General features: G+C 33.0%; 1 protein-coding gene across 4 annotated transcripts in view; it reads right to left on the reverse strand.

Moving 5' to 3' along the window:
* Positions 1-25706, reverse strand: part of LOC114330580 (RING finger protein nhl-1) — a 143765-nt gene that overhangs the window by 8501 nt on the left and 109558 nt on the right. For 3 of the 4 annotated variants that reach the window (XM_028279973.2, XM_028279971.2, XM_028279972.2), the window contains 4 exons: positions 18396-18538; positions 12827-14257; positions 11828-12546; positions 1039-1275 (listed from right to left, as the gene is read on the reverse strand). In XM_028279973.2, coding sequence (XP_028135774.1) covers positions 1039-1275; positions 11828-12546; positions 12827-14257; positions 18396-18530 — 2522 coding nt within the window. In that variant the 5' untranslated portion in view covers positions 18531-18538. The remainder of the gene's footprint in view (positions 1-1038; positions 1276-11827; positions 12547-12826; positions 14258-18395; positions 18539-25706) is intronic. The other variant, XM_028279974.2, reaches the window with a different exon arrangement.

Here is a 25706-nt window from a genome sequence, read left to right on the forward strand (position 1 = left end):
ATAATCCAATATTTGTAGAAAGATCTAGCGTGGTACAAGCAGAAATATTATCTAGGGGTGTAGGCCTTTATTAGTAAATGGGTGACAGTTACGATCATATTATCTTTAATAATATCTACCACAGTTGCAAACTAGATAGTGTGATGCCTAGATATAGTCTGTCTAGCTACGAAAAACTCAAAACCGAAGTGAAAGATCAATTGAATAGAGCAAACAGAGACGAAAAGGCGAAAAGGCAGAAATTACAAACAGTCATCAGACCAATAATGACCTACGCAGCAGAAACACAACCTGACATAGAGAGGACAAAAAGAATGCAAGAAACAGCAGAGAAGAAAACTCTTAAAAAAATCGATGGTACGACACTGTGGGATAAAGCTAGAAATACAGATATTTGACGCAGTTACAAGGCGGACAACATTAATAACTAGGTAAGAAACAAAAGAGAAGAATGGATCAACCACATAAGTCACAACAAATAGATTAGTAAAGACGACCAGATACGGTTGCCCAATAGGAAGACGATCAGTGAGAAAACCACGAAAACGATGGAATGACAACTTACTGGACGCACATTGAAAACACAGGCAGCGTTATGTATACACAAAATGAAGAAGAAGAAGCAGTTCTAGACGGTACGTTCAGCAGAAATATTTCCAGACCACGGCATATAAACCCCGAAATAATGTACCATTATAAAGATCACTACTTTTGAATATCTTAAAAGAATAGTTTATTTGAAGCTTCAATCAATGACTTTCTGCAACTGTATCTAAGGTCATAGTTAAATTTCTGGAGCGGCATAGCGAATTAGAAAATATAAAATGATGTTTTGGTATGTTTTTTGACTTATTCGTAATGTTAAAGATTTTTTTAATAAAGTGATATAATAAATAAATATGAGTATACATTTCTATTTGTCAAAATATTGATAATTATATTATTGGATAAACACGCCAGTTTGAATTCTAATTCAGATTGGTACTATAAATTAAAAGCTCAAGCGAAGGCTATTCAATAAACGTCGTTTAAACCTACCGGCTTCTTGCAAGGTCATGAGCTGATGATGAAGTGCCATACCCCTTTGCTGCAAGGTACGCTGAAGGATTGGAAGTTGTTGGTGAAACTGGTTCGTCTATATCTTCATCGTCTCCAAATTGTTGGCTGCTTCTACTTCTAGCTAATCGTTGCCTACGTTCTTTCAAAGCCATATAGCGGGAACGACCGCTTGCTGGGTACTTACTATCAACGTCATCTGCGGTAGAATTGTACCTACTATAAAATAAAGAAGTTGAAGTGTACTAATCAGTGTAAGAGGTTCATATTTAATGAAGCACGTGCGTTTTAAACGTCAATACCAGTCAGACAGTAAAATTTTAATTTATAAGAAAAAGTCTTGCAAATAAAAGTCTTAAAAGTTTTGCAAATTGCATAAAGCAAAGCCGATTACCAATCAAGCAAGCAAGAAAAATAAAAAAATTTAAAAAATAAAAAAGAATATATCAAAATAAATAAGATTGTGAAAAATAAAGATTCACAAATTATACTGAGAAACATCTACATCTACAGAGTGAAAAGGTATTTTTTAACTTAAAAGAGAGTCAAACAATAGTATAGCTATTAGTTAATAATGTAGTTTAATATATAATTTAATATAAGAATATAACTATATCTGTAACTGGATGCAAGCCGTACAAGACAGAAACAGATAGAAAGAGCTGAGGGATACATGTTGATCATCCTCTACTTTTTCTGTCCTCTGGGTTTGAGTAGGACTATCTCTTCGTGTTCTCGCTATCTGAGATCCTATCAATGCGTCCAGTGCATCTTAGTTCCTGCACCCTAACAAAAACCCAATTTTGGGACCAAAAAAAGGAGGAAACGGGGAAAAGGAAGGGCATCCTTGCTTACAGTCTGTGGATAAATGAAGGTAAAGTGCTTCGGAAGCGATGTCGACCTTGCAGCGGCCATTCCGCTTTCGGAGCGCTGGATGACAGAGGAGGGTCTGGTTTAGCAGGTAGGCATTCGGCGTAGCCTCGAAAACGAGAGAGTAGGTACTTTAAAGTACCTCGGGAACTATCGCTGGGGCTACGAAGAACGAATCCTGCACTAAGGTCAGTCAGGCGGCGTTCTGGACTGAGATGTCTCTTGAAGATTCCAGACCCCCCTCTTTAAAGATAAAAAAAAAGTTCCTGCACCCTAAAAAATTTCACAATTTTGTGTGTGTGTGTCATCGAATTTCCTGACTGTGGACTTAATATCACAATATCTGGATGTGTGTATACTTGGTATAATTCAAAGTTATATCTTCAAAGCCATAGTATAGACCATTTTCATTTACGGTCCCAGAAATATTTCAAAGTATTTTTCACTCAAAAATACCCAGTAGTCTCTCGTCGGTTTGGGATAAAGTCCATGTTTCAGCCCCATATATCAAAACAGGTATTATTAAGGTACTGTAAATGTTAACCTGTACTGTACGTTTTAGGTTTTTATTTCTCAGATGTTTTTGAAGACTATTGAGGGTTCTGTTTGCCATTGTTATGCGTCTTTTTGCTTCGTCGCTTGCCGTATTTGTTGTATCTACAAGCGGTCTAAGATATGTGAATTCTTTGACTTGGTCAAAGGTATATGTAGTTATATTCAAAGTCTAAGTTTTTCAACCTAATAAAAATATTTATAAAATATTTTTAAAACATATTTATTTGAAAAACTTTTTGGACCATTTTCCTGGTGACACCTCCATGGCTTCTAAAAATTGCAAGCCAGATGGATGCTGCATTGAAGACAAGAGGGAATTCTAAAGAGTTGCAATTCACAACCCCGTCTACAGCTTGGTAAAGTTCCAACGGAAAATGGACCTAGTTACTCTATAGGAGTAATACTAATATAAAATAAAAATGTGTACCATTTTTATTCAGTTATAATGCGAAGTCAAAACTGTCTTAATTTTTTTACTTAGGTCAGAGAGCGCGGCCAGCACTCTTATCGACGATTTCACCTCTTGTTAGAGACTCTTCAGAGAATGCATAGGCTGCTATCTCTACTCCAGGTAAAAATTTTCGACCGTAAATGTCGAAAAGTCTAGTCTTATAAATTGTTCAGGTTATATTCGTAGATATATTATATAATTCGCAAATTATTTTATTTTCGATTATGGCGCCATCTATTGACAACTAGAATAAATGTTATAAATGTCACCGACGAAATGCAATCACCGACGTGCGTTTTTTTCTGTCACATACAATTTAATGCGTTAGAAAGAAATCTAAAAACTGTGACGCACTGAAAGATTTTCATGAGAAAAAGCATAAGATCCTCATTTCGTTCCTATTGTGCAAAGGAAAACCTATAGTTTGTTTCGAGGTCGAACAGTAAAACCATCAAGTAGCTCTTCCTCAAGAAGCTCTTCTTCAAGAAGCTCTTGATTGAGTAACTCTTCTACTAGTAGCTCTTGTAAAATGCAGAAAACATGGTAAATTACGCGGGAAACATGGCAAACAACGTACTGTGCAACCGGAGATCTACGAAGGTGTCAAACATTTTATAAACGCTATACCACGCGTCGAATCACTAGCATCATTACCTTAGAGCTCAGACGTCACGGGAGTATATCCAGTGTGACAAGTCTTTAGCTGATTTATATCGAGACTACAAAGATAAATGTACAGAAGAAAACTTCAAATCATTTGCGTCTGCAACTACTTTTAACCGCATTTTTACTAAAGATTTTAATATCTCCTTCCATACACCAAAAAAGATCAATGCGAAAATTTTAAAAATGCCGATGAGGATGGAAAAACAGTATTGTTGTGACGCACGAAAACCACATGAAAGAAAAAGAACTGTCCAGAGAGGAAAAAGAAAAACACAAAAATGCTAACAACAAGCTGTGCTATAAGTACCAAGAGGCCAAGTTTTATTATTTTTTTTTATAAAAGTAGAATTTAACTGTTTTAATTTTACAATGAGCGACAAAGAGTCCGCAAAATTTCCCAAAAACTGACGTAAACCGTAGAAAAAAATTAGTAAATCAAATTGTAGTAACACAATATATTTCATAAATAATGTCATAACTAAAAATAATATTTCATTTCGAACATTTTGCTTAGAACAATACCGTTTTAACTCAAAATTCTTAAATAACTTCACTGACAGTATTTTTATTTAACTAAGAGTACAAAAAAATTCCTTTAATATTAATTAGAAAAACATTATGCATTCATTTTTTGTTTACCTGCAATAGGAAATGAGTATGGAGTTTTTCGTTGATTCTGAAAAATCATATTTTTTGAGTTACGACACTATTGTGTTATTAGTGCGATATGGAACTAATGTGTAATGTCTCACAAGAAAGCATTAGAAGCGCTTGATCGTACACTTCGAGATTGAAGAGGAAACGCATGCATCTTCGGTGACGCACTCATTTTATTGTCTGGTGATTTTCGACAAACACGACTTAACGTATGTCTCAAATCATCAGTTTTATAGTGTCCATTACAGAAATTGACTTTGAAAATTAACATGCGTGTACAACTACAACAGGATGCATCATCTGGAAATTTTGCAAAACAATTAATTAATATTGGAAATGAGAGCTAATGCAAATTGAAGAATCTACGCAATGTATCACCTTACCAGCAAACTTTGGTAAGATCACAGACAACATAGACGAATTGGTGCAAAAAGTTTTCCTAAACATTGCATAGAACTTCAAAAACTATCAATGACTCAGTACGCGTGTTATATTAGCGGCCAAAAACATCGATGTCAATACCATCAACTTAACCATTCAGAATGGAATACCTGGTGCCTGGTGAAGCGATAACATATAAATCCATCGATACTGTGGTGGAACAAGACAAAGTTGTCAACTATCCAACTGAATCTATCTTGAACTCGCTTGATTTGCCAGTCATGCCACCGCACTTTATTACATTGAAAATTGGCGTACCAAATAGTACCCATCATTCTTCTTCGAAAAGAAAATCCGTCACGACTTTGCAACGGAACCAGACTCTAAGTCAAGAAAATGATGAACAATGTTCAAAGGTCTCCAAAGATGAAGACCCACAATTTTTTCGAAATGAACAAATAAAATGACTCAAAATGAATTGAATATTTGTGTATGTGATGTCTTTACATCAAATTTCTTTTGGTTGGTGACGTAGTAACACGCTCAGGGTACAGCTTGTAAAATATAAGTAAGTAAGAGGAGTAGAGGAGGTATTTTATTGTGCATTACCTACCATATACATAGTAATACACAAAAGTTTATTGCATTCTATTACGTTCTATATGTACAGGGTGTTTGGTAAAGAATGGGCCATAGCTTAACCTCATATTCCTGAGGTTAAAATAGGTCGATTTAAGCTAACTTACCTTAGTACAAAAGTTGATAATAACCGAAATACATTGTGTCAAAGTTAAACTTTTATTTTATTTATTCTTGAATATTTCCTGACAAGCATCGGATAACAACACGAAATTTGGTAAGCGGGGGTTTTTTGGGATGAGAAATGTAAATTCGCCACCAAAAATGATGTATTACCCAGAGGGCGTTACATACGTCTTTCAGTCCCCATTTAATACGTTCAGTTTTTTTATCCCCCACTCTACATACTTTTTAAATCAAAATTTTTTAGTCTCTTGATATTTCTACTTAAAAAAGGTATACTAGATTTATCTCGGTAAACTCAACTGTTTTCGAGATAAACGCATTTTAAATCTGCTACACAACATATTTTTGTGCATAATATCATTGTAGTTAGACATAAAAAATAAACTTTTTTTTTATTAATGGCTTTGACAGAGCCAATTAGCCAGACTATTTGTGTTTTTTTGTATGGTATTACAATAACAATTTTAAGTTAATATCTAAGCCTACTTATTATCTAAATTTACAGAGTGTTATACTATATTAATGGATACATTTTTCAATTTTGTGTGATATTTTTACAATTTTATAATTTTATTATCTAAGCCTATTTAAAATTTAAATTTACAGGACGTTACATATTCGTAAAGACATTGTAACGTCTGCTTATTTTTTGGAAAAAGAATTTCGTTTAACTTGACAGGTAAAGAAACCATAATAATTGTTCCAGTTCTCATATTTATGTCATTTATTTATGTGTTTATTTATGTCATTGCATCGCAAATTCCATTTGAAGAAATTTCCGATACATTTTTGTAAATTTTTATGGTTTAAGTTATTTTCCGGGTGTAACTACAATGATAATACGCAAAAAATTATGTTGCCCCGCAGATTTAAAATGCGTTTATCTCAAAAACGGTTGAGTTTACCGAGATGAATGTAGTATTATACCTTTTTTAAGTAAAAATATTAAGAGAATAAAAGTTTTACTTCAAGAAGTATGTAGAGTGGGTAATAAAAAAAAAGAATGTGTGTGTACTTTGTACGCACGTAAGAAGTTATACTTCTATTCTAATATAATCTAACTTCATATTATAATTTCAACGAAATCAATATGTATACCTATCAACTTTAAACAGTTTTTTGTATTGTATTTAAATATTAAACTAATTTTAGAAAGAACAAAAAGAATACCAAAAATTAAAAAAAAACAGGGATATGACTTTGTCCGGATTTGAACAGGGGACCTTTCGATTCCTGGGCGAATGCTCTACCGATCAGCTACCACCGTTTTTGTATTCAGTCGATCATTTATCGGACATAATTACAATCACGGTGACAGATACATTAATTGAAAATAAACATTTTCAATAATACTTATTAGGAGGAAGACAAATCCACAGACATAAAAATTATAATAAATATATTTACTAAAAACACTAATAATACATTCTTTTCACGCATACCTTATTTGCGCTACATAACTTAAAAGATGTAGCGACTAATACCATACTGTCGGTGTGCGCATGTGCTAGGGAATGTAAAAATTCACCCTCGTGCCTAAAGAAGTATAACTTCAAAAAATTGAACCTATGTTGCGCCCTAAAAGACGTATGTTGCGCCCTCTCGGCAATACATTATTTTTGGTGGTGAATTTAGATTTCTCGTCCCAAAAACACCCCTCTTACCAAATTTCGTGTTATTATCCCATGCGTGTTAATGTAACCATCTAACACCTAAGATCTAACAACATCACTAGAAAAACCAAATGCAAAATATACAAAACCCTGATAAAACCGGTCCTTATATATGGATCAGAGACATGGACACTGTCTAAAAGCGATGAGAACTTATTAGGTACGTTTGAACAAAAAATCCTTAGACACATAATAAGGGGGTGAAAGAAAATGACGTATGGCGCAGAAGATATAATTTTGAACTATACGCAGCATACAACGAACCCGACGTCATAACATCCATAAAGATCGGACGTCTGGGCTAAATGGGCCATGTTGAACGAATGTTGGAGACCGAAACACCAAAACATATAATGAAGCAAACACCAGTAGGGAGAAGGTCAAAGGGAAGACCCAAACTTAGATACATGGAACAAGTGGAACAAGATCTGAAAACACTTGAGATTTCCCACTGGAAGAACAAAGCAAGGAACAGAACAGAATGACGGAAAATCCTAGAATAAGTCAGGACCCAAAAAGGGTTGTCGAGCTACTGATGATGATGATGATCCCATGCGTGTTAGGAAATATTCAAGAATAAATAAAATAAAAGTTTAACTTTGACACCCTGTATGTCGGTTATTATCAACTTTTGTACTAAGGTAAGTAAGCTTAAATCGACTTATTTTAACCTCAGGAATCTATGGTTAAGCTATGACCCATTCTTTACCAAACACCCTGTATAATATAATTCTAGATTCAAAATAGTATCTACAATACCGGGTGTCCACTTATATTTTCCCCCATTTTAACTGCCTATAACTTCTAAACGGTTCAAGATAGAAATATGCGGTTTTCGCTGAAATGTTTTATTTTAGAAAAAGTTTTGTTTGAATGGATTGCATTTTTTATATCGCTTTCAAATCCGAAATAAAAAGTGGCGGATTTTTGAAAAAAACTTTGTTGACTTTTTTTTAATGGAACACCCAGTATATTTTTTTGTAAATTGAAAGAAAGGTCATTCACCTATCCAGCGATATAAAGTTTTTCAAAATCGGTTGTCAAATCACTGGGTAATTAATTTTTAAAATGAGGGGTGCAACGAGGATATCACATACCTAAATAACATAACTGAGCAAAATGATACTATGTTATGTGACATCCACATTGCATCTCTCTTTTTAAAAATTAATTGCTCAGTCATTTGACAACCGATTTTAAAAATTTTTATATCGCTGGATAGGCAAATGACCGTTTTTTCAAATTACAAAAAAATATACTGGGTGTTTTAATAAAAAAAGTCAACAACGTGTTTTTTCAAAAATCCGCCATTTTTTATTTAAAAGCGATATAAAAAATGGTCATTTACCTAAAAACTTGAAAAAACAGTCATTTATCTATCCCGCGATATAAAGTTTTTTAAAATCGGTTGTCAAATGACTGAGCAATTAATTTTTAAAATGAGAGATGCAATGTGGAAATCACATAACTTGCTTAGTTATGTTATTTAGGTATGTGATATCCACGTTGCACCTCTCATTTTAAAAATTAATTACTCAGTGATTTGACAACCGATTTTGAAAAACTTTATATCGCTAGATAGGTGAATGACCTTTCTTTCAATTTACAAAAGAATATAGAGGGTGTTCTGTTTAAAAAAAGTCAACAAAGTTCTTTTCAAAAATCCGCCATTTTTTATTTCGTATTTGAAAGCGATATAAAAAATTCCGTCCATTCATACAAAACTTTCACTAAAATAAAACATTTCAGTGAAAACCGCATATTTCTATCTTGAGCCGTTTAGAAGTTATAGGCAGTTAAAATGGGGGAAAATATAAGTGGACACCCGGTATTTGAAAGTGTAAACTATGAGATTTTTAGACTGACTGACTAACAATGTACCGGGTGTCCACTTATATTTTCCCCCATTTTAACTGCCTATAACTTCTAAACGGCCCAAGATAGAAATATACGGTTCTCGCTGAAATGTTTTATTTTAGAAAAAGTTTTGTCTGAATGGATTGAATTTTTTATATCGCTTTCAAATACGAAAAAAAATGGCGGATTTTTGAAAAAAAAGTTGTTGACTTTTTTTAATGGAACACCCAGTATATTTTTTTGTAAATTGAAAGAAAGGTCATTCACCTATCCAGCGATATAAAGTTTTTCAAAATCGGTTGTCAAATCACTGAGTAATTAATTTTTAAAATGAGGGGTGCAACGTGGATATCACATACCTAAATAACATAACTGAGCAAAATGATATTGTTATGTGATTTCCACATTGCATCTCTCATTTTAAAAATTAATTGCTCAGTCATTTGGCAACCGATTTTAAAATTTTTTATATCGCTGGATAGGTAAATGACCGTTTTTTCAAGATACAAAAAATATACTGGGTGTTTTAATAAAAAAGTCAACAACGTTTTTTTTTTCAAAAATCCGCCATTTTTTATTTAAAAGCGATATAAAAAATAGTCACTTACCTAAAAACTTGAAAAAACGGTCATCTATCTATCCAGCGATATAAAATTTTTTAAAATCGGTTGTCAAATGACTGAGCAATTAATTTTTAAAATGAGAGATGCAATGTGGAAATCACATAACTTGGTTAGTTATGTTATTTAGGTATGTGATATCCACGTTGCACCTCTCATTTTAAAAATTAATTACTCAGTGATTTGGCCACCGATTTTGAAAAACTTTATATCGCTAGATAGGCGAATGCTCTTTCTTTCAATTTAAAAAATAATATACTGGGTGTTCCATTAAAAAAAAGTCAACAACGTTTTTTTTCAAAAATCCGCCATATTTTATTTCGTATTTGAAAGCGATATAAAAAATTCAATCCATTCAGACAAAACTTTTACTAAAATAAAACATTTCAGTGAAAACCGCATATTTTTATCTTGAGCCGTTTAGAAGTTATAGGCAGTGAAAATGGGTAAAAATATAAGTGGACACCCGCTATAATACACAGTATGGTGCAAATGTTTGGAATTAATTCGTTATTTCGTAAGCCAGGGACTTTAAGGAAAAAGGACATTTTTTGCTGTCTTCTGAGAGCAGTAGAATGTATTTTGGATTAAATGATTTACATACATTTTTCTTTTTGTGTCAATTAATTTAATTCAAAATAAGTTTTCTTGGATATCCTGTATAAATAATTATGTCAATGTTTATATTACTGAATAGAGAATTGAATAACGTTTCAAATGAGCTAGCACACAACCCTTATTCTCATTTAAAAAATCATCGATTACGTCATCACGCTTAAATGAATGACGACACTAGTATGATATATATGTCAAATACTCATAATTCAAAAATAAAAATCGGCTTACGAAATAAATAATTTATGCCAAACATTTGCACCATACTGTATATTACGATTATTATATGTATTACTGTATTATATGGGAGGTTCGTATAATAATATTATAGCCAACTTTATATGGGAGGTCTGAGCCAATCTATATTCAATAAAGCAAGCACACGCACCTAAACGTTAGGTATAGTTTGGGGCTACAATACATCCTTTAAAATAATAAAGATTACACACAAGTAGGTCGTAAATTCTTCCTTTCGTGTATACAAATTTTTTAAATACAAAATTAATAATTTGGCAGTGTGCCGTTATCATAATACATGAGTTCATATAGACTATGTTCCAACGAAAATTTGACCCCCTCAGAAACACAGAAACCAAGAGTTTTTTCACAATTTAAAAAAACACGTCAATTTATACTGGGATTAGGACGAATTTTTATGCAAAATTCATGCCCTCAAAAATGTAACTCCCTACTGCCCTGCATCAACCCCAGTTTTTTTTGTAAATAACAACTGTGGTCGTGTGGCACATTATTTAAAAGGTAATTTTTTTCTCTACACGACACTCTATTTTTTAATTTGCTGAGTAACTTTGAAGATAATTTTGGATTTACCTAATTTATTGGTTGAACATCATTAATAACAAAAAACATAAAATTTCATTAAATTAACTAATTAAATGTTCGAAATAACCTCCCCTGACCTCCATAAAATAATAAAGTCTATTTTCAAAGCCTCTTCGTATATTTGCAAATACATACCTCAATATTATATGAGATTGAATATTCATGTAATAAGTTTAATTAGATAAATCCAACATTATCTTCAAAGTTATTACGTAAATTAAAAAAAATTAGAGTGTCGGGTAGAGAAAAAAATTACTTTTCAAATGATGTGCTACTCGACCACCCTTGCTATTTAAAAAAAAAACTGGTGGTTGATGCGGGGCAGTACGGGGTTACATTTGAGGGCATAAATTTTGCATAAAAATTTTTCCCGCTCCCAGTATAAATTGATGTGTTTTTTTAAATATTGAAAAAAATCTTGGTTTCTGAGTCTCTGAGGGGGTAAAATTTTCGTTGGAACAGAATGTATATTTAACAGTATTGACATACATAAAGATATGTTCTATTATCAGTTTTAAGACCAATTGAAATAATTATGATTGTGTATGTGGTGTCGTGTAAGTTCATTTTGATATTAATTTAAAAAAGAATATTATGAACCTTGCATGCATTGTAACCAAGTAAAATCATATCAAGCGTAATTAAGCAATATACTAGGTAGGTGCAGAAGTTTGCAGAAAACAGCCAGCTGATAGCAACGTAAGTATATACATAGTATATATCAAATTCCGATTCATCAAAGCATATGTATGAAGTAAAGCCATGCGATAGGTGCACATTTATAATTTTCTATAAGGTTTGCAGCAAAATAGTCTTACCTCGAACTGTAATCTTCATCTTCCGGAGGCACAGCTGCAGAACTTTTGCTTTTGCTTAAAAATCGACTTGTGTAACCGTACTTAGGTGTTTCTTCTTCCGTTACAGTCGATGTCCTGCTTCTAGAATACTTGGACGGTTCATCTCTAGTAGTCCCATATCTCGTTCTTACAGGAGATTCAGCTTCCTCTCTACTTTTTCTACGAACGCTTTCGACACTATTATCTCTTGCATTTGCACTTCTAGCTAAAAGAGGACCTATATCAGATTTGGCAATTTCCTTAGTATCAGTTTTCTGTGTTTCCTCATCAGATTCTTCTTCAGATTCAGTTTCTTCTTCAGAGCTAGTTTCCGTTTCATCTTCTTCTTCTTCCTTAGTTGGAGCTGTTGTATTTTTGTTTAAGAATCGACTTTGGAAAGGTTTGTTTTGGACAGGTGATGAATTCTTTTTACTTGGTGTAGTTGGTTCTACTTTAGAGAGAATTTTCTTCTTAACCTCATCTGTGGTGAAAGGAGCTCCAGTAGATCGAACTGCGCTTGAGGACGTAGAGGATTCGGAAGATGTATGAGATTCAGAGCTAGCTGATCTTGCGGATTTCTTGTGGCTAGCATCAGATGGTCGCCTTGGAGTTGCTGCGGTGGCACTTTTAGGGGATGTCTTTTTTTGACTCTGTTGACGAGAATTTACAGACTCCTCACTTTCTTCGGCGCTGGAGACAGCCTGGAGAAAATAGGGTGTTAGGATTTGTGTAGTTTTTTTTCAAACATTCTTCATGCTTTACACACAACACAAAAAAGATTTGAAGAAGAAGTAGTAGAAACATGCCAGTGTGTAATCGGGGTAATCAATAGTCATCTATACTTTTCAAGTTAATTTTTACAGAATGTACAAGCAACACAACATTTAATATTTATCTATTAAGAGCTCTATTCTAAAAATTGTTTAATCAGGTACTTGAGTGCTTATAAAGAGGCTACTGTTCAAGTTCATCTAGACTCACCTCAGGGGCTGGTGTTTTCCGCTGTCTTTCTTCAGTAGCAGGCCTCACTGTCTCTGTCGTTGTATCCGTCGACGTAGTAGCCCCTTTATTTTGTTTCTTAATTCTAGCTATTTCGTCATCTTCACTAACTTGCCTTACGGCTGGCGGAGGAGGCCTTTTTGGCACAACTTTAGGTTGGACAGGGGCAGGGGTGGGTTCTTCCTTTTTCTTGGTTTTGCCACTTTCATGTTCCTGCATTTTTTTCATTACCCTGGGTGAGTCTGCAAGCCTAGTTATTCCACTAAGAGGACCTCTAGATGCGTCTTCTGTATCAAACGCACGTTCTCGTTCCTTCTCCTTGTGCTCATTAAATCTCACTCTAGTGTTTGGTTCGGTATCTGAATCGTTTTCTGTTGCTTGATGTCTTCTAAACCTACTATATTTGGATCGTGTTGGTCTAGTGTCATGGTCATAGTCATCCCCATAATCACCTCCACGACCATAACGACTTTCTCCAGTACTTTTTGGTCTATCTCCAAATTTCCTTCCTCCTAAAACTTGATCTTCATCATTATAGCCTCGTTCCCCATATCCTCTTTCTTCTTGTTGCCTAAATTGTGAGGCTAATCGATGGTCGCTCTTAGATCTCATTAGTCCAGAATTTGGAGGCTGCAATAATCCAGGCTGTTGACCAAAGTGTGACTGACTTGGTAAATTAAGATCTCCAAAACCAGCAACATGGAGTACCAATTGATTGGGATCATGTGCTAAAACTAACCTTACTTTCCGACTGTAGTCAGCGTTTTCGTATTCGAAATTACGAATAAACTCTACAGTCTTTAAAAATATTTCTTTGGCATCCATAAGCTCGCAATCATCCCAGATATCTACGTTTTCATTCATATGTTTATCAGCTAGGTCGCAATTACTTAAAATATTCGATATTTCTAGCTCTAAATTTTCTTTTAGAGTAGTCAGACTTCTTACTTCGGTACCAAGGTATCTGTCTAGCTCTCCTCTTAAATAGTCAGTACGGTCTTTTAAAGCTTTGCTAAGTCTTCTATATATTTCTTCAACTTCCTCACCAACTGATAAACAGTTCGTTTGCATATTCTGTGAGTTCTTTTCCACCAAAGCTAGAGTATCCTGCAACCTGTGAATACCCCTTCTGATTTGATTATTTATCCTAGAAATTTCTCGTCTTAGTATTTCCATATGTGCTGATTTACACTCTTCACATATTTTTTTATCGCAGTGAGAACAGAAGCTGCAGTATGCTTTTTCTGAACAGACGTTGCATCGTTCCATGATCTGTCCACTGGTTGGATCGGGCAGTTCTCCGGTTATTTCTATGTGTAGTTCCAAAAAGCGTTGAAGGGTTACGTTCGTTGGAAATCCTTGGACTCCATTGTATGGTATTCTGTGTTCTGCGCGGCATTCTGGGCATTTGATCTGCAAAAAAGAGACGAACTTGGTTATCCATCATTGAAAAAGAATATAGTATCATTAAATCGAATCAATAGTTTCAAAATAATATTTAATAATGTGCATACGGTAAAAGTTTATTACGTAATTACAAATTATCAGTAGTAATTGCACAAGAGCTCTAAAATTCTATATTAATTTTAGAGATCGAGTGCAATTTATTGCGATTATTTCATGAATAAAACTGTTCAAAACCAAAATTTTATTTTAATTTATTTATGTAAGTACAAATTAGTACAATTAAACACACAGTTGTTATAAATATGTATTTGACGGTTGAAAGTCATCACTTTTATAATTTTTAAAACATTTGTCATTAATGTCACTGAATGTATTTTTTCGTAGCAACGAAGGGCATCTGACGTAATATGCTTGACGACGGGCAATTATCGAAAAAGTTATCAGTTTAATTTAGATTTCTGTAGCTTTCTATTGGTCAGAATCTCCTATGAATGAAATAATCAGTAGTAATTGCACAAGAGCTCTAAAATTCTATATTAATTTTAGAGATCGAGTGCAATTTGTTGCGATTATTTCATGAATAAAACTATTCAAAACCAAAATTTTATTGTAATTTATTTATGTAAGTACAAATTAGTACAATTAAACACACAGTTGTTATAAATATTTGACGGTTGAAAGACATCACTTTTATAATTTTTAAAACATTAATTGTCAATAATGTCACTGAATGTATTTTTTCATAGCAACGAAGGGTATCTGACGTAATATACTTGACGACGGGAAATTATCAAAAATTATCGGGTATAATAGCACAACAGAGTGAGAATAAATTGAAAATAATGCGACAGTTTTTCGAAAATTTGTTGTCTGGCAATAGACACGAGAGCCCGCAGGGCTCGAGTGGCTATTGCTTAACGACAACAAATTTGAGTAAAAATGAAGCATTATTTCTTATTTATTCTTACTGTCGTGTGATATTCGTAAGATTATTTTTTAATACGTATATTATGGATATTTTCTTAAATATGACAGTTGTCAAAACTAGGAAACTGGTTGCCATTAAACAGAAAGAATCTACTTAAAAAAATTCTATCGGTAATTTTCTACAGTAGATAATTCTCAGTATAATTTTAATCTGATTGGACAGAATTAAACACGTGATCAAATATCTTACTATACGATTGGAAGTTAAAATCATCAAAAAATAATCAGTTAAATTTTTATTTCTGTAGCTTTCTATGGGTCAGAATCTCCTATGAATGAAAAAATCGGTGTAATTTATAAAAGGCCTTTGAAAGTTATTCTGTCTTCTACAACTGACAAATAAATGCAAACCTGTTAAATATCATCGTAGGTGATAACAACTGATATCTAATGCGACAGTGAAAATTCAAAGAAAATATAAAATTATCCAAGATGTGGAGATATAAAATCAGTGAAACCAAAGCCAAAAAAACGTGATATTTACACAACACGAGATTTGTAATATAATTATAGATAAGTAAAACTAAGTATTTTGAGTCATTTCTCATATATGAACCAAAGTCAATGTCACTGATGTAGTTTTGATATACATGGCTCTTAAAGATATTCGCCACTGTTTGTTTTTTGAATGACTTTTGCCACAGAAGAGGGTTTTTTTCTGGAAAAAGTCACTCGTTTGATGGCTCTACCTCTATACCCTTAGTTATTTTTGGTCTGATTTCATCTTCACTATTCGTTTTCTTGTTGAAAATTACTCCCAAATAATTTCAGGTTTTTACACCCTTGATTTTTTTTTATTTTCTACATGTAAATCAAGGGTTTCGTCATTGCCCAATATTAGATATTCATATTTTGCCATATTCATTTTTAGACCGTACTCTTCTTATTCTGCTTTTTCTCATATATCTATAATTCCCTATAATATTTCCTATCATACAGCTATTTTATCTTCAGCGGTCACTATTCGGTCATCAACAAAGAAGAGGTTAAAAAGCTTCTTTTCATCCTCTGTTATTCCCATCCTTCCGTTATTCCAAAGCTCACCCATTTCTGTAGTATAGGGATCTGTCTAGATAAATCTTAAATAGGGTATCTTAATATAGCTATAAGGCTAGGTAGATAAAAAATGGCATATTTTTGGGCGTATATATCTTAGGTTCAAGGAGAGACAAGAAAACCGCAAATACACCAAATCAATAGCGTTGAGTTAAGCTTTCAATGTTGCCTAAGCGGTCAAGATCATATCTACACACGGCTCAGTATAGCCGAACAACTGAAACTTTAAACTTTGAAAATTTTGGTTTTTCGACAATTACTCAAAATTTCAACCTAAGAATTGCGCCAATAACTGAACGTATGTAGAAGGACTCTAGATACGTCTAACGGTGTATACCTCATATCTAAAAAAATTCGAATCTTTAAGTTATAGGCTTCATGATCAAATTTATTTCTTATGGGAAAAAGGTTTTTCAAGCTCAATAATTCCTGTAATACCTTCAGTTATCATAATTGACCTTGGATGCATCAGATACTACTTATCAATACGTTTCAAATTCATGTTAATGTTCAAAATCGGTTAAGCCGTTCAGAAGTTATTGAACTCCAAAAGTATAATCCATTTAACCGTTATCGCCGAAATAGTTTATGTACCTAGTTGTAGTGGTTACTACTTACTACGCTTAGTTTGATCGGGCAATCCAAGTTTGGCGAATGGATTTAGTGTCGGCAGTCATATAAACCCATATCTTCTTCTTTAAGTGCCATCTCCGCGGCGGAGGTCAGCAATCATCATAGCTATTCGTATTTTAGAGACGGCTGCTCTGAAAAGTTCATTTGATGTACATCCGTACCACTCTCTTAGATTGCGCAGCCACGATATTCTGCGTCTCCCTATGCTTCTCTTTTCTTGAATCTTTCCCTACATAATCAATTGGAGCAAGCTGTATCTCTCTCCACGTGTAATATGTCCGAGATATTCCAATTTTCTTGTTTTGATGGTATTTAGGATTTCCATTTCTTTATTCATCTTTCTCAGAACCTCTTTGGTTGAGACGTGTTCTGCCACGATATTTTCAGAATTCTTCTGTACACACACAGCTCGAATGATTCTAGTTTTTTCATTAATGCAGCATTTAAGGTCCAAGCTTCCATTCCATAAAACAAAGTCGAGAAGCGTAGCACCTAGCCAACCTAACTCTTAGCTCCAACTTCAAATCTCTTAGTGCAGAGCACTTTTCTCATTTTGTTAAAATTAACCCATACATAGTCCCATATAAACAACAACAATCCGAGTACATTTGCTGGCCATAATTATTATAATGGCTGGGATATGAACTCGGATTGTCTTATCACAAGTCTGGTGTCGTACTACTAGATCATTTGGGAGAGAATTCGACGAAGGCGACCATTTATAACGCTTAACGTGTAATCGAGAAACATTACATTCAACTTCATACATTTAATTTATAAAAAACTTTGAAAAACTCCTTATACAAGAATAAAAAACCGCTAAACGCTGTAAAAATGAGTGGAGCATACAATATTCCAGCTACAAAAGAGCTGATATGAATATTACGTGGCGCGAAAATGTATTTTCATTTTGATGGAAAAATAAAATTCTAGTTTTATTTTGAAAGACTTTTTCCATAATATTTGCTAAATTTGAAGAAAAACGTGCCACAAATGAGCCTCAAAATAAGGGGTGGGGGAAGTGGAAGGGAGGGGTTGACAAATGACAGATGTATGTACCGTAAAAATGTGTCCCACTTAGATCAAAAATCGACCTGTTTCGGCATTTCCTTAAAATCTAATAACTACTGCCAAATATCGGGGTGGACTTTTTTCTTTGGCCCACACTGTATAATATATAACCCCTAATGGATTCTGCAATCTGCCGGAAGGGCAATAAGCGTTTGCTTTGACAAATGTGAGTTTGATATGTAGAGTATCCCTCCAGTGAGTGATCTCCTTTAAAGAACTAGCTAAATTTAAATTTGGTGTTTTTTTAACAATGAGAGTACTTATTGTTGTTTATATTTCCTTAGAACCCATAATTCAGGAAAAAATGTATCATTACAATTATTACGGCATTTTAATTAATAGATAATGAAAGCTACAAAAATAAAAGAAACAAAATAATAAATATTAATATATTTACCTGTCTTCTAACGTAATCTACAGTGCCTTCTAAGCATGGTTCCATACAAAAGCTGTGTTGGCATGGTAAAAGCTTTGGATTTCTGTAACGGTCTAAGCAAATAGCGCATGTCAATAGCTGCTCGAATTGCTCCATTTTTCAGTCTGCAACAAAGAACATAAATCAAAATTGACTTGCATCAATTTGGATAATCTTTTTATAAATATACTTAAGTTTTAATAACCTTAATAAAAATAAACTAATGAAACGGGGTATTTGCCACGTTTCAAGATTCTAGGACTTTTTCTTTAAGAGATCGCACAGACAGATTGACAAATAGACATCTGCAGGTTTTTAAAAGGATCTGTCGAGTTCTTTTTAGTCATTAGCATCTCGTTAATCTGTTAGCTTAAGACTAACAAGAATATTTAATATTGACATAGTTGACTAGATGCCGCTTCTGGCTAACCTAATTTCTGACAAAGTTTCTCTAAAAAAATTAAAAGCATGTCGTGTTTGTAGTAATCATCTGGTAACCTTTTGAATATATTATGCTATTTTATGCAGATGATACAGTAATAATAGGCGATAGTTTACAAGACCTGGACAGAAATGATTAAAATAGTGAGGTTTAGTAGGGAATACGGATTCTCTCAATATCAAAAAGTTCATGAAAATTAGTAAAAACAACCACAATACTAACGAAATCTTGATATAGTTCTTTTACTCTGGCTCTTAACTTTTCCCATTCGTCACGATTCATTTTCAAACAAGTTGAATCAAAAAATAAAGTGAAACGTACGTCGATTTGTACTATTGATACGTACTGTCAGAGTGTCAGTGGTATATAGATGTTACGGTCAATAATGTAAATTGGACATTGACTTAATAGGCGGGCATTGTAGTGAATGTCCAATTTCCTTGGTTATTAACGACAATGCCCGGCCATTAATGACAATAACCTTAGCTATTGGCCAATGTTGTAAAAACTTAACGTAAAATTAGATTTTTCATCAATAACCGGTCAATAACGACAGTGGCCAGAAGCAAATGGCCAATGTTGATAAATCGATGCCTCAGAAGCCAATCGGTGTAAGTCAATAAGTGTTTAAAATGAGATACTAAGATTTTTCTGAAAGTAGTTGCAGAAATATAAGTAGTTATTAAAATAAAACGTCTTTATTTATCATAATATGGGTAACATATTCATAAATACAAACAAGGAAATAACAATTTTTATATACATTATGGTGCAAATAAAAGGAATACATTCGTTATTTCGAAACCAAACCTTTTCTTGGGATACTACTCTTTTTCCGACACATACAAAGTAGTAGGTAAATCATTATTGATTCCTTAGTTACATTACAATAAAATTTATTTATTTCGGAAACCATACTATTGCGTCCACCATGCCCAATTGCTAAGTGTGCATTATGTATGATATCAAATAATTCTGCAGTTGTAGCATAATATAATACTTTAGACTGGGTGTTTTCGTCAGCTGGCATAATCAGTCGCTCTTTACCACTTATACTTATTGTAATTACATCATATTTACAATCCATTCTATAGTGCTTTGTTGTTTTTTTAGCACCCGGTGTTCTCAAAATATTTTTCGCTTCTTTAACTTCACTTATTCGGCTATTGTATTCGTCACAGTTTAAAAATGATTTATTGTCATCACGTTTTGACTTGACTATTAAGTTTATATAATTATTAAAACGAGTGCGCACATCGTTGATATCCATGATAACACTTATTAAATGAATTTACGAGTAATTTCAGCACGAAAACAATACACAATATACACACATGAAGTAAACAATAGTAAACCTATCTTTTAGTCAAAATTTCAACATTGACCGATTAACAACGGGCATTGTAAACATTGGCCGAGCAATGATAGAAATGTTATCAAGAATTTAAAATTATCATCAATGTCCAGTTTCTATGGACAATGACGTTAATATCCGGCCATTGTCGACAATGACCAATTCAACCGGCCATTGTCGATATTGGCCGGCCAATAACGTTATTGGCCGGATTTACGTCATTGTCCGTAACATAGACAATAATTAGGAAATGGCTATTATTCCGTGAATGTATTTTAAGTTAATTTATTGAAGTGTTTAATCTTTTTTTACTATCGAGGAGATTGATGGACCCAATATTAAACAGCTTGAACACCATACAGACTATTACGTAAAGAAAGATAAATATAGACCGGTAATAAATAAATTTAAAAAAAGTCACAACGACAGTTACTATTGTTAAGAAGAGTTAATATTACCTAAGGTTGAGAAATACAAAACTATCGAGTGAATTACATAAAAAAAAACAATTAATATTTTTAATATATCAAACCTTTGGGAACCAGTGATTGATACCTACGATACCTACAAATGCAAATTTTTCACAAATTGATTTATCAACACTACGATATTATTATTAATACCTACTCGTGTTTGTGTGGGGACTCAAAAGTCAGTATTGCAACTCTTCCTTTATTTAACTGAAATATTATATTTATTTTTTATAAATATAAAAGCAAATAAATATTAAATCAATAAACCCCTCTGTGGCTCAGTGGTAAGAGCGCCTAACCTTTGGATCGAAAGTTCCGAATGGTAGTGAGTTCGAATCTCACCAGGGTCAGAAATTTTTTCATTTATTATAAATTAATAAATGAAAATAGTTTCTGTCCTTGTGGGATCGGTACTCACCGGAGGGACCGCAGACGTTCGGATACAATTAGCGTCACTTTGCAAAGACAATGACGTCGACTTTGCAAAGTAACAGGACACTTACTCAACACACATACTACACATTACACCTGAGATAGTGATAAGTTATACAATTACGTGGCTAAAGGTTCTAGTTCTAAACCAAGGCCAGAATCAGAGAGAAAAAAAAAACTGCCACTGTCAATGAAAATTATAAACGTCAAAATTCATGAGCTATCAAAAACATTCGATATTGTTTAACTTATTGTGATTTCTATGGAAAAGCGGCTTAATTTTGCGATACTACTTTCTGTGAGTTAAAAAGAGTCATAGTATAAAAAGTAGTTCTTGAATAATTTCGTGCACGGAAAAAGTTAGAGTGAAAAAGTAGAGAGCCAGCAGATCGAAAGAGTAAAAAACTTACCTAGAAACACTTATAACAGAAATCTAGAGACAATGAGATGACTTAAGGCCTTTGACATGTGGAAGAATTATGAGGGTTCCCTGGGTAGATAGAATTGTGAACAATGAAGTACTGTGAAGAATAGGTAAAGAGGAGGAGGTTGAACTTACAATTAAAGAAAGAAAGCTACAGCATCTCCGACATTTGATGCGGGACGAGAAGTATGGCATCCTGTGACTCATAATGCAAGGAAAGATAGATGGCAGAAGAAGCATCGCAAGAAGACGAATTTCATGGTTGAAGAACCTGAGAGAATAGTTTGGATGCAGCTCAAAACAATTATTTAGAGCTACTGCCTCAAATATTAAAATAGCTATGATGATTGCCAACCTCAATAGCGGAGATGGCACCTGAAGAACAAGAAGAAACTGTTGAAGGTTTGTCTGTACGTTAGAACCTGAGTAAATGGTTTCAATTACAGCAGCGCGGAACTGTTTAAACAGGAGGACAAAATGATCCGTGTAACTACGATAAGAAGAAGCTGTAAAGTAATAAGACTATTTAGATCGTACTAGACATGAGGAGATAAAAAGAGGAATGGCAGAAAGTTTTCTTTACAGAAGGGAAAATCGTGGTTAAATGTTGGTGAACCATATTTCTTTAACAGAAAAAGAAGTTTAAGCAAAACTATTAGTAAAATCAGTATCTCAATATGTTATAAACAACGGAAATATTAAAGGTTAAGTATTATTTTGACTCTTGAAATAACAAACAAAACACTTAGTGCACAAAGAATCCTCCTCTCTATAATTTATATATTTTCAAAGTATTTTATATATTTTCATTTCGCAAAACGGAACCTCTTCCAACGAATGCTTCATTTAAAATAATACAAGCTGAATAAATATTTTCAACGGCCAATATAAAAATAAACTGGGCAAGCCAAGATGTCCTCTTATTTTAATCACATTTTTATTTCTACACGAAACTTAGATATGCAGTGTCCTCGATTTCGTTGGAATTCGTTAAATTATTTAAATAGCGCCGATAGAATTAAGAGAATTCATATCAAAAAATATTTCGAGATGATTGTGTTAGGCTATTGATTATGTATTTTAGAAAGGAACTACAACGTTAACGGGGTTTTATTGTTTCATATAGTCAATTGACCTCTAAATATGAAAAAACCGCGGAGTGTTGCCATTTAAAGGGGTGAGTTATATGCACGTTTGGTACAAACACGTCTACAGGAAAGTTGTTCCAGGTTAAATTTATTATCGAAATATCACATTTAAAAATCACAAATATTTTTTTTACAAAAATATGTTTAAAAGAAAGGCTAGAAAAAAACACGAAAGATATCAATTTTGTTTTTTGCCCCATAACTTTTTTCCACGGGGATATAGGTATAGGCATTGCTTAACAGAAAAAAATCTTTCATCCTTTCTCTTAGTAGAACTCTCTATGGTTTACAGTTTCTAAAATATGATTTTTCAAAGTTCGCCACTCACAGCGATTTTGGGCCATTTTTCTTGTTACTTCGCAAACATTATTCTGTAACTTTTTTCTACGCAGCTTTCGGTATGTGCAATGTTACATTTAATAGGAAGAAAAGTGAATTACCTTTAAAATTGTTTATTGTAGAAGGTTGTGTGACTATTTTTAAGCAAGATATGGCTTATCAAAATTTTATAGTTTTAATTGTTTTTGATATATTTTACGATTATTTTTAAATTTTTCATTATAACTTTTTTTTTATTATATATTTAGGTATATACATTTTACAATAAAAAAGAAAGCTTATTTTATTTACTTTAAAATGGTGTATTGTAAAAAAGGTCCCACTAAACTGGAAAAATTTTTATTATTAACTTTACGAAAAAAAGTTATTCTTTATAAAATGCTCTGCATAGTCTAAAACCTAAGATGCAATCATCAGATATAAAATTTTATCAAGGGTGTACGACGTATGTTAAAAAATATGAATTTCGCTCAAGAGTAAAGTGCCTTTATATTTCACAATAAGTACCGAAAAGTGTTATTAAAAAAATGTATTTGGAATTAAAAATTACGTTATAATATTCAGTTATATTCTTTAAATTGAAAAAAATAATAAAATTTAAAATTTTTCTCAAATTACGTATATCCTTGGATATCCCACGCATATCTTATTTAAAAATAGTCCTTTAATTTTTTGCAATACATCATTTTAAAGTAAATATGTAATACAAGATTTTTTTATTGCACAATGATATACCTAAATGTACAAGACAAAAAGTCATAAGGAGAAATTTAAAAAATAATCATAAAAAATATCAAAAATCATTAAAAGTATAAAACCTTGAAAAAGCATCACTTGCTTAAAAATGGTCATACAACCTTATACTATAGACCATTTCAAAGGTAATTGACATCTCTTTCTATTAAACTACCATTGCATATACCTATAAATGCGTAGAAAAAAGTTACAGAACAATGTTTACGAAATAATGGTACTAAACGTCATTTTAAAGAGAAAAGATGGATGTCATTTTTCGCTGAAGCAATGCCTATACCTATATCCTTGTGGAAAAAAGTTATGGGACAAAAACCAAAATTGCATTCTTTTGTGTTTCTTTCTTGCTTTTGTTTTGAATATATTTTTGTAAACAAAAATATTTTTGACTTTAAAATGTGATATTTTGATAGTAAATTTAACCTGGAACAATTTTCCTGTAGACGTGTTTGCACCAAAAGTGCATAGAACTCACCCTAATTCAACCTGTGCCTAGAAACTAATTTACCCCTTTCTCAAAAACGCACCCATGTAGATGGTAGCACTTAGCGGTTTTTTCAAATTTTTAGGTCCATTCACCATATGAGATAATAAAATACCATTAACGTTGTAGTTCCTTTCAGCTCTCTTATTTTGAACATAATCAATAGCCTAAGTATTGAAACTAATTTATTATTAATACATTACTATTTTTTTAAGAGCCGAAGTCAATTTTTTGGTTCTGGTATCGAATTTATTTGTTAAATCAACTAATGAATTACAAAACTTCAGTTAACCGAAACCTTTTTAACCGAAACATCGTTTAACCGAAACGGCTGACAGTTTCAACAATTTCGTAAATAAAAAGTAAATTTTTATCGCAAAACGGAAACAATTCGATGTTAAATATAAAATAATTCGCTATAAAACGAAATTAAGAGACGTCTTATATTTCAGCTCGTTCGGAGGGCTCCATAAACGCCCTTATGTACGTTTCACTCTTATTAGATATATTCGGAGGGGTATTACGGCTACCTGAGTTAGCCTGTGTAAGCTGTACATGTAACATGTAATTTGATACGAGAAGAATACAAAAAACAATGTTATTGTTAACCGCAATTCTTATTATTCGAAACGGCCTCCCCTCAGAACTACGTTTAAGCTTGATTTAATTTGCAAGAGACTTTAATTGCTATGCCACAAGGAGTGGAATATTTCACCGAACATCATTTTTATTTATAGTGCGGCAAATTCGTGCAAATATTATTAAGAATTGCACATTTAATGATACAAGCATATAATTTGGTCCACATATACTGCACATATAGAGGTTCAAATTTAGATATGAGGCCATCTCAGATTTTGCCTTTTACAAAAATGGCGGTCATTCAAAATGGGCGACTATACATATGTGACTAATAGCACGATATATTTTGAAGGGAAAGTCCAATTTTAACCAAATTTGGTATATAGGTTCTTTTTGTGATTTACAAGATCGTTGTCGTGAACTGGAAGAATCGGTTTACTAGAAGTTGTGTTTTCCTGGTTTTTTATGTAAAACTATCCACAGAGAACAGCAGTTCTCACCAGTGGCGCACAACACCCCTACAAGCGACACTATATATACACGAAATTTTCGATTTTCTAAACCTGACTGAATTGAAAATTGGGCCAAATCCCATATTAAAGTTTAGGAAAAGACTCGTCCATCCATATGTTACTTCTCCATTTTGGTCCAAGGGTGTGGATTTTACGGCCCTTCCCATTTAAAGCCTGTTTTTCGTTCTCGTCCCCAAAACTCCCAAAAATTTCAAAAATTTAAGCCCGACCTTTGCGGCTTCTGATAGCATAGATCATTACCTTTCCAACGCATGTTTAATTTTGAAAATCGGTTATACCATTCAAAAGTTATCGAGCTCAGAAATATGACTCAATTTTTATTTAAAAAA

This window comes from Diabrotica virgifera, chromosome 3, assembly GCF_917563875.1.
Source record: "Diabrotica virgifera virgifera chromosome 3, PGI_DIABVI_V3a".
In the NCBI taxonomy this organism is placed as follows: domain Eukaryota; kingdom Metazoa; phylum Arthropoda; class Insecta; order Coleoptera; family Chrysomelidae; genus Diabrotica; species Diabrotica virgifera.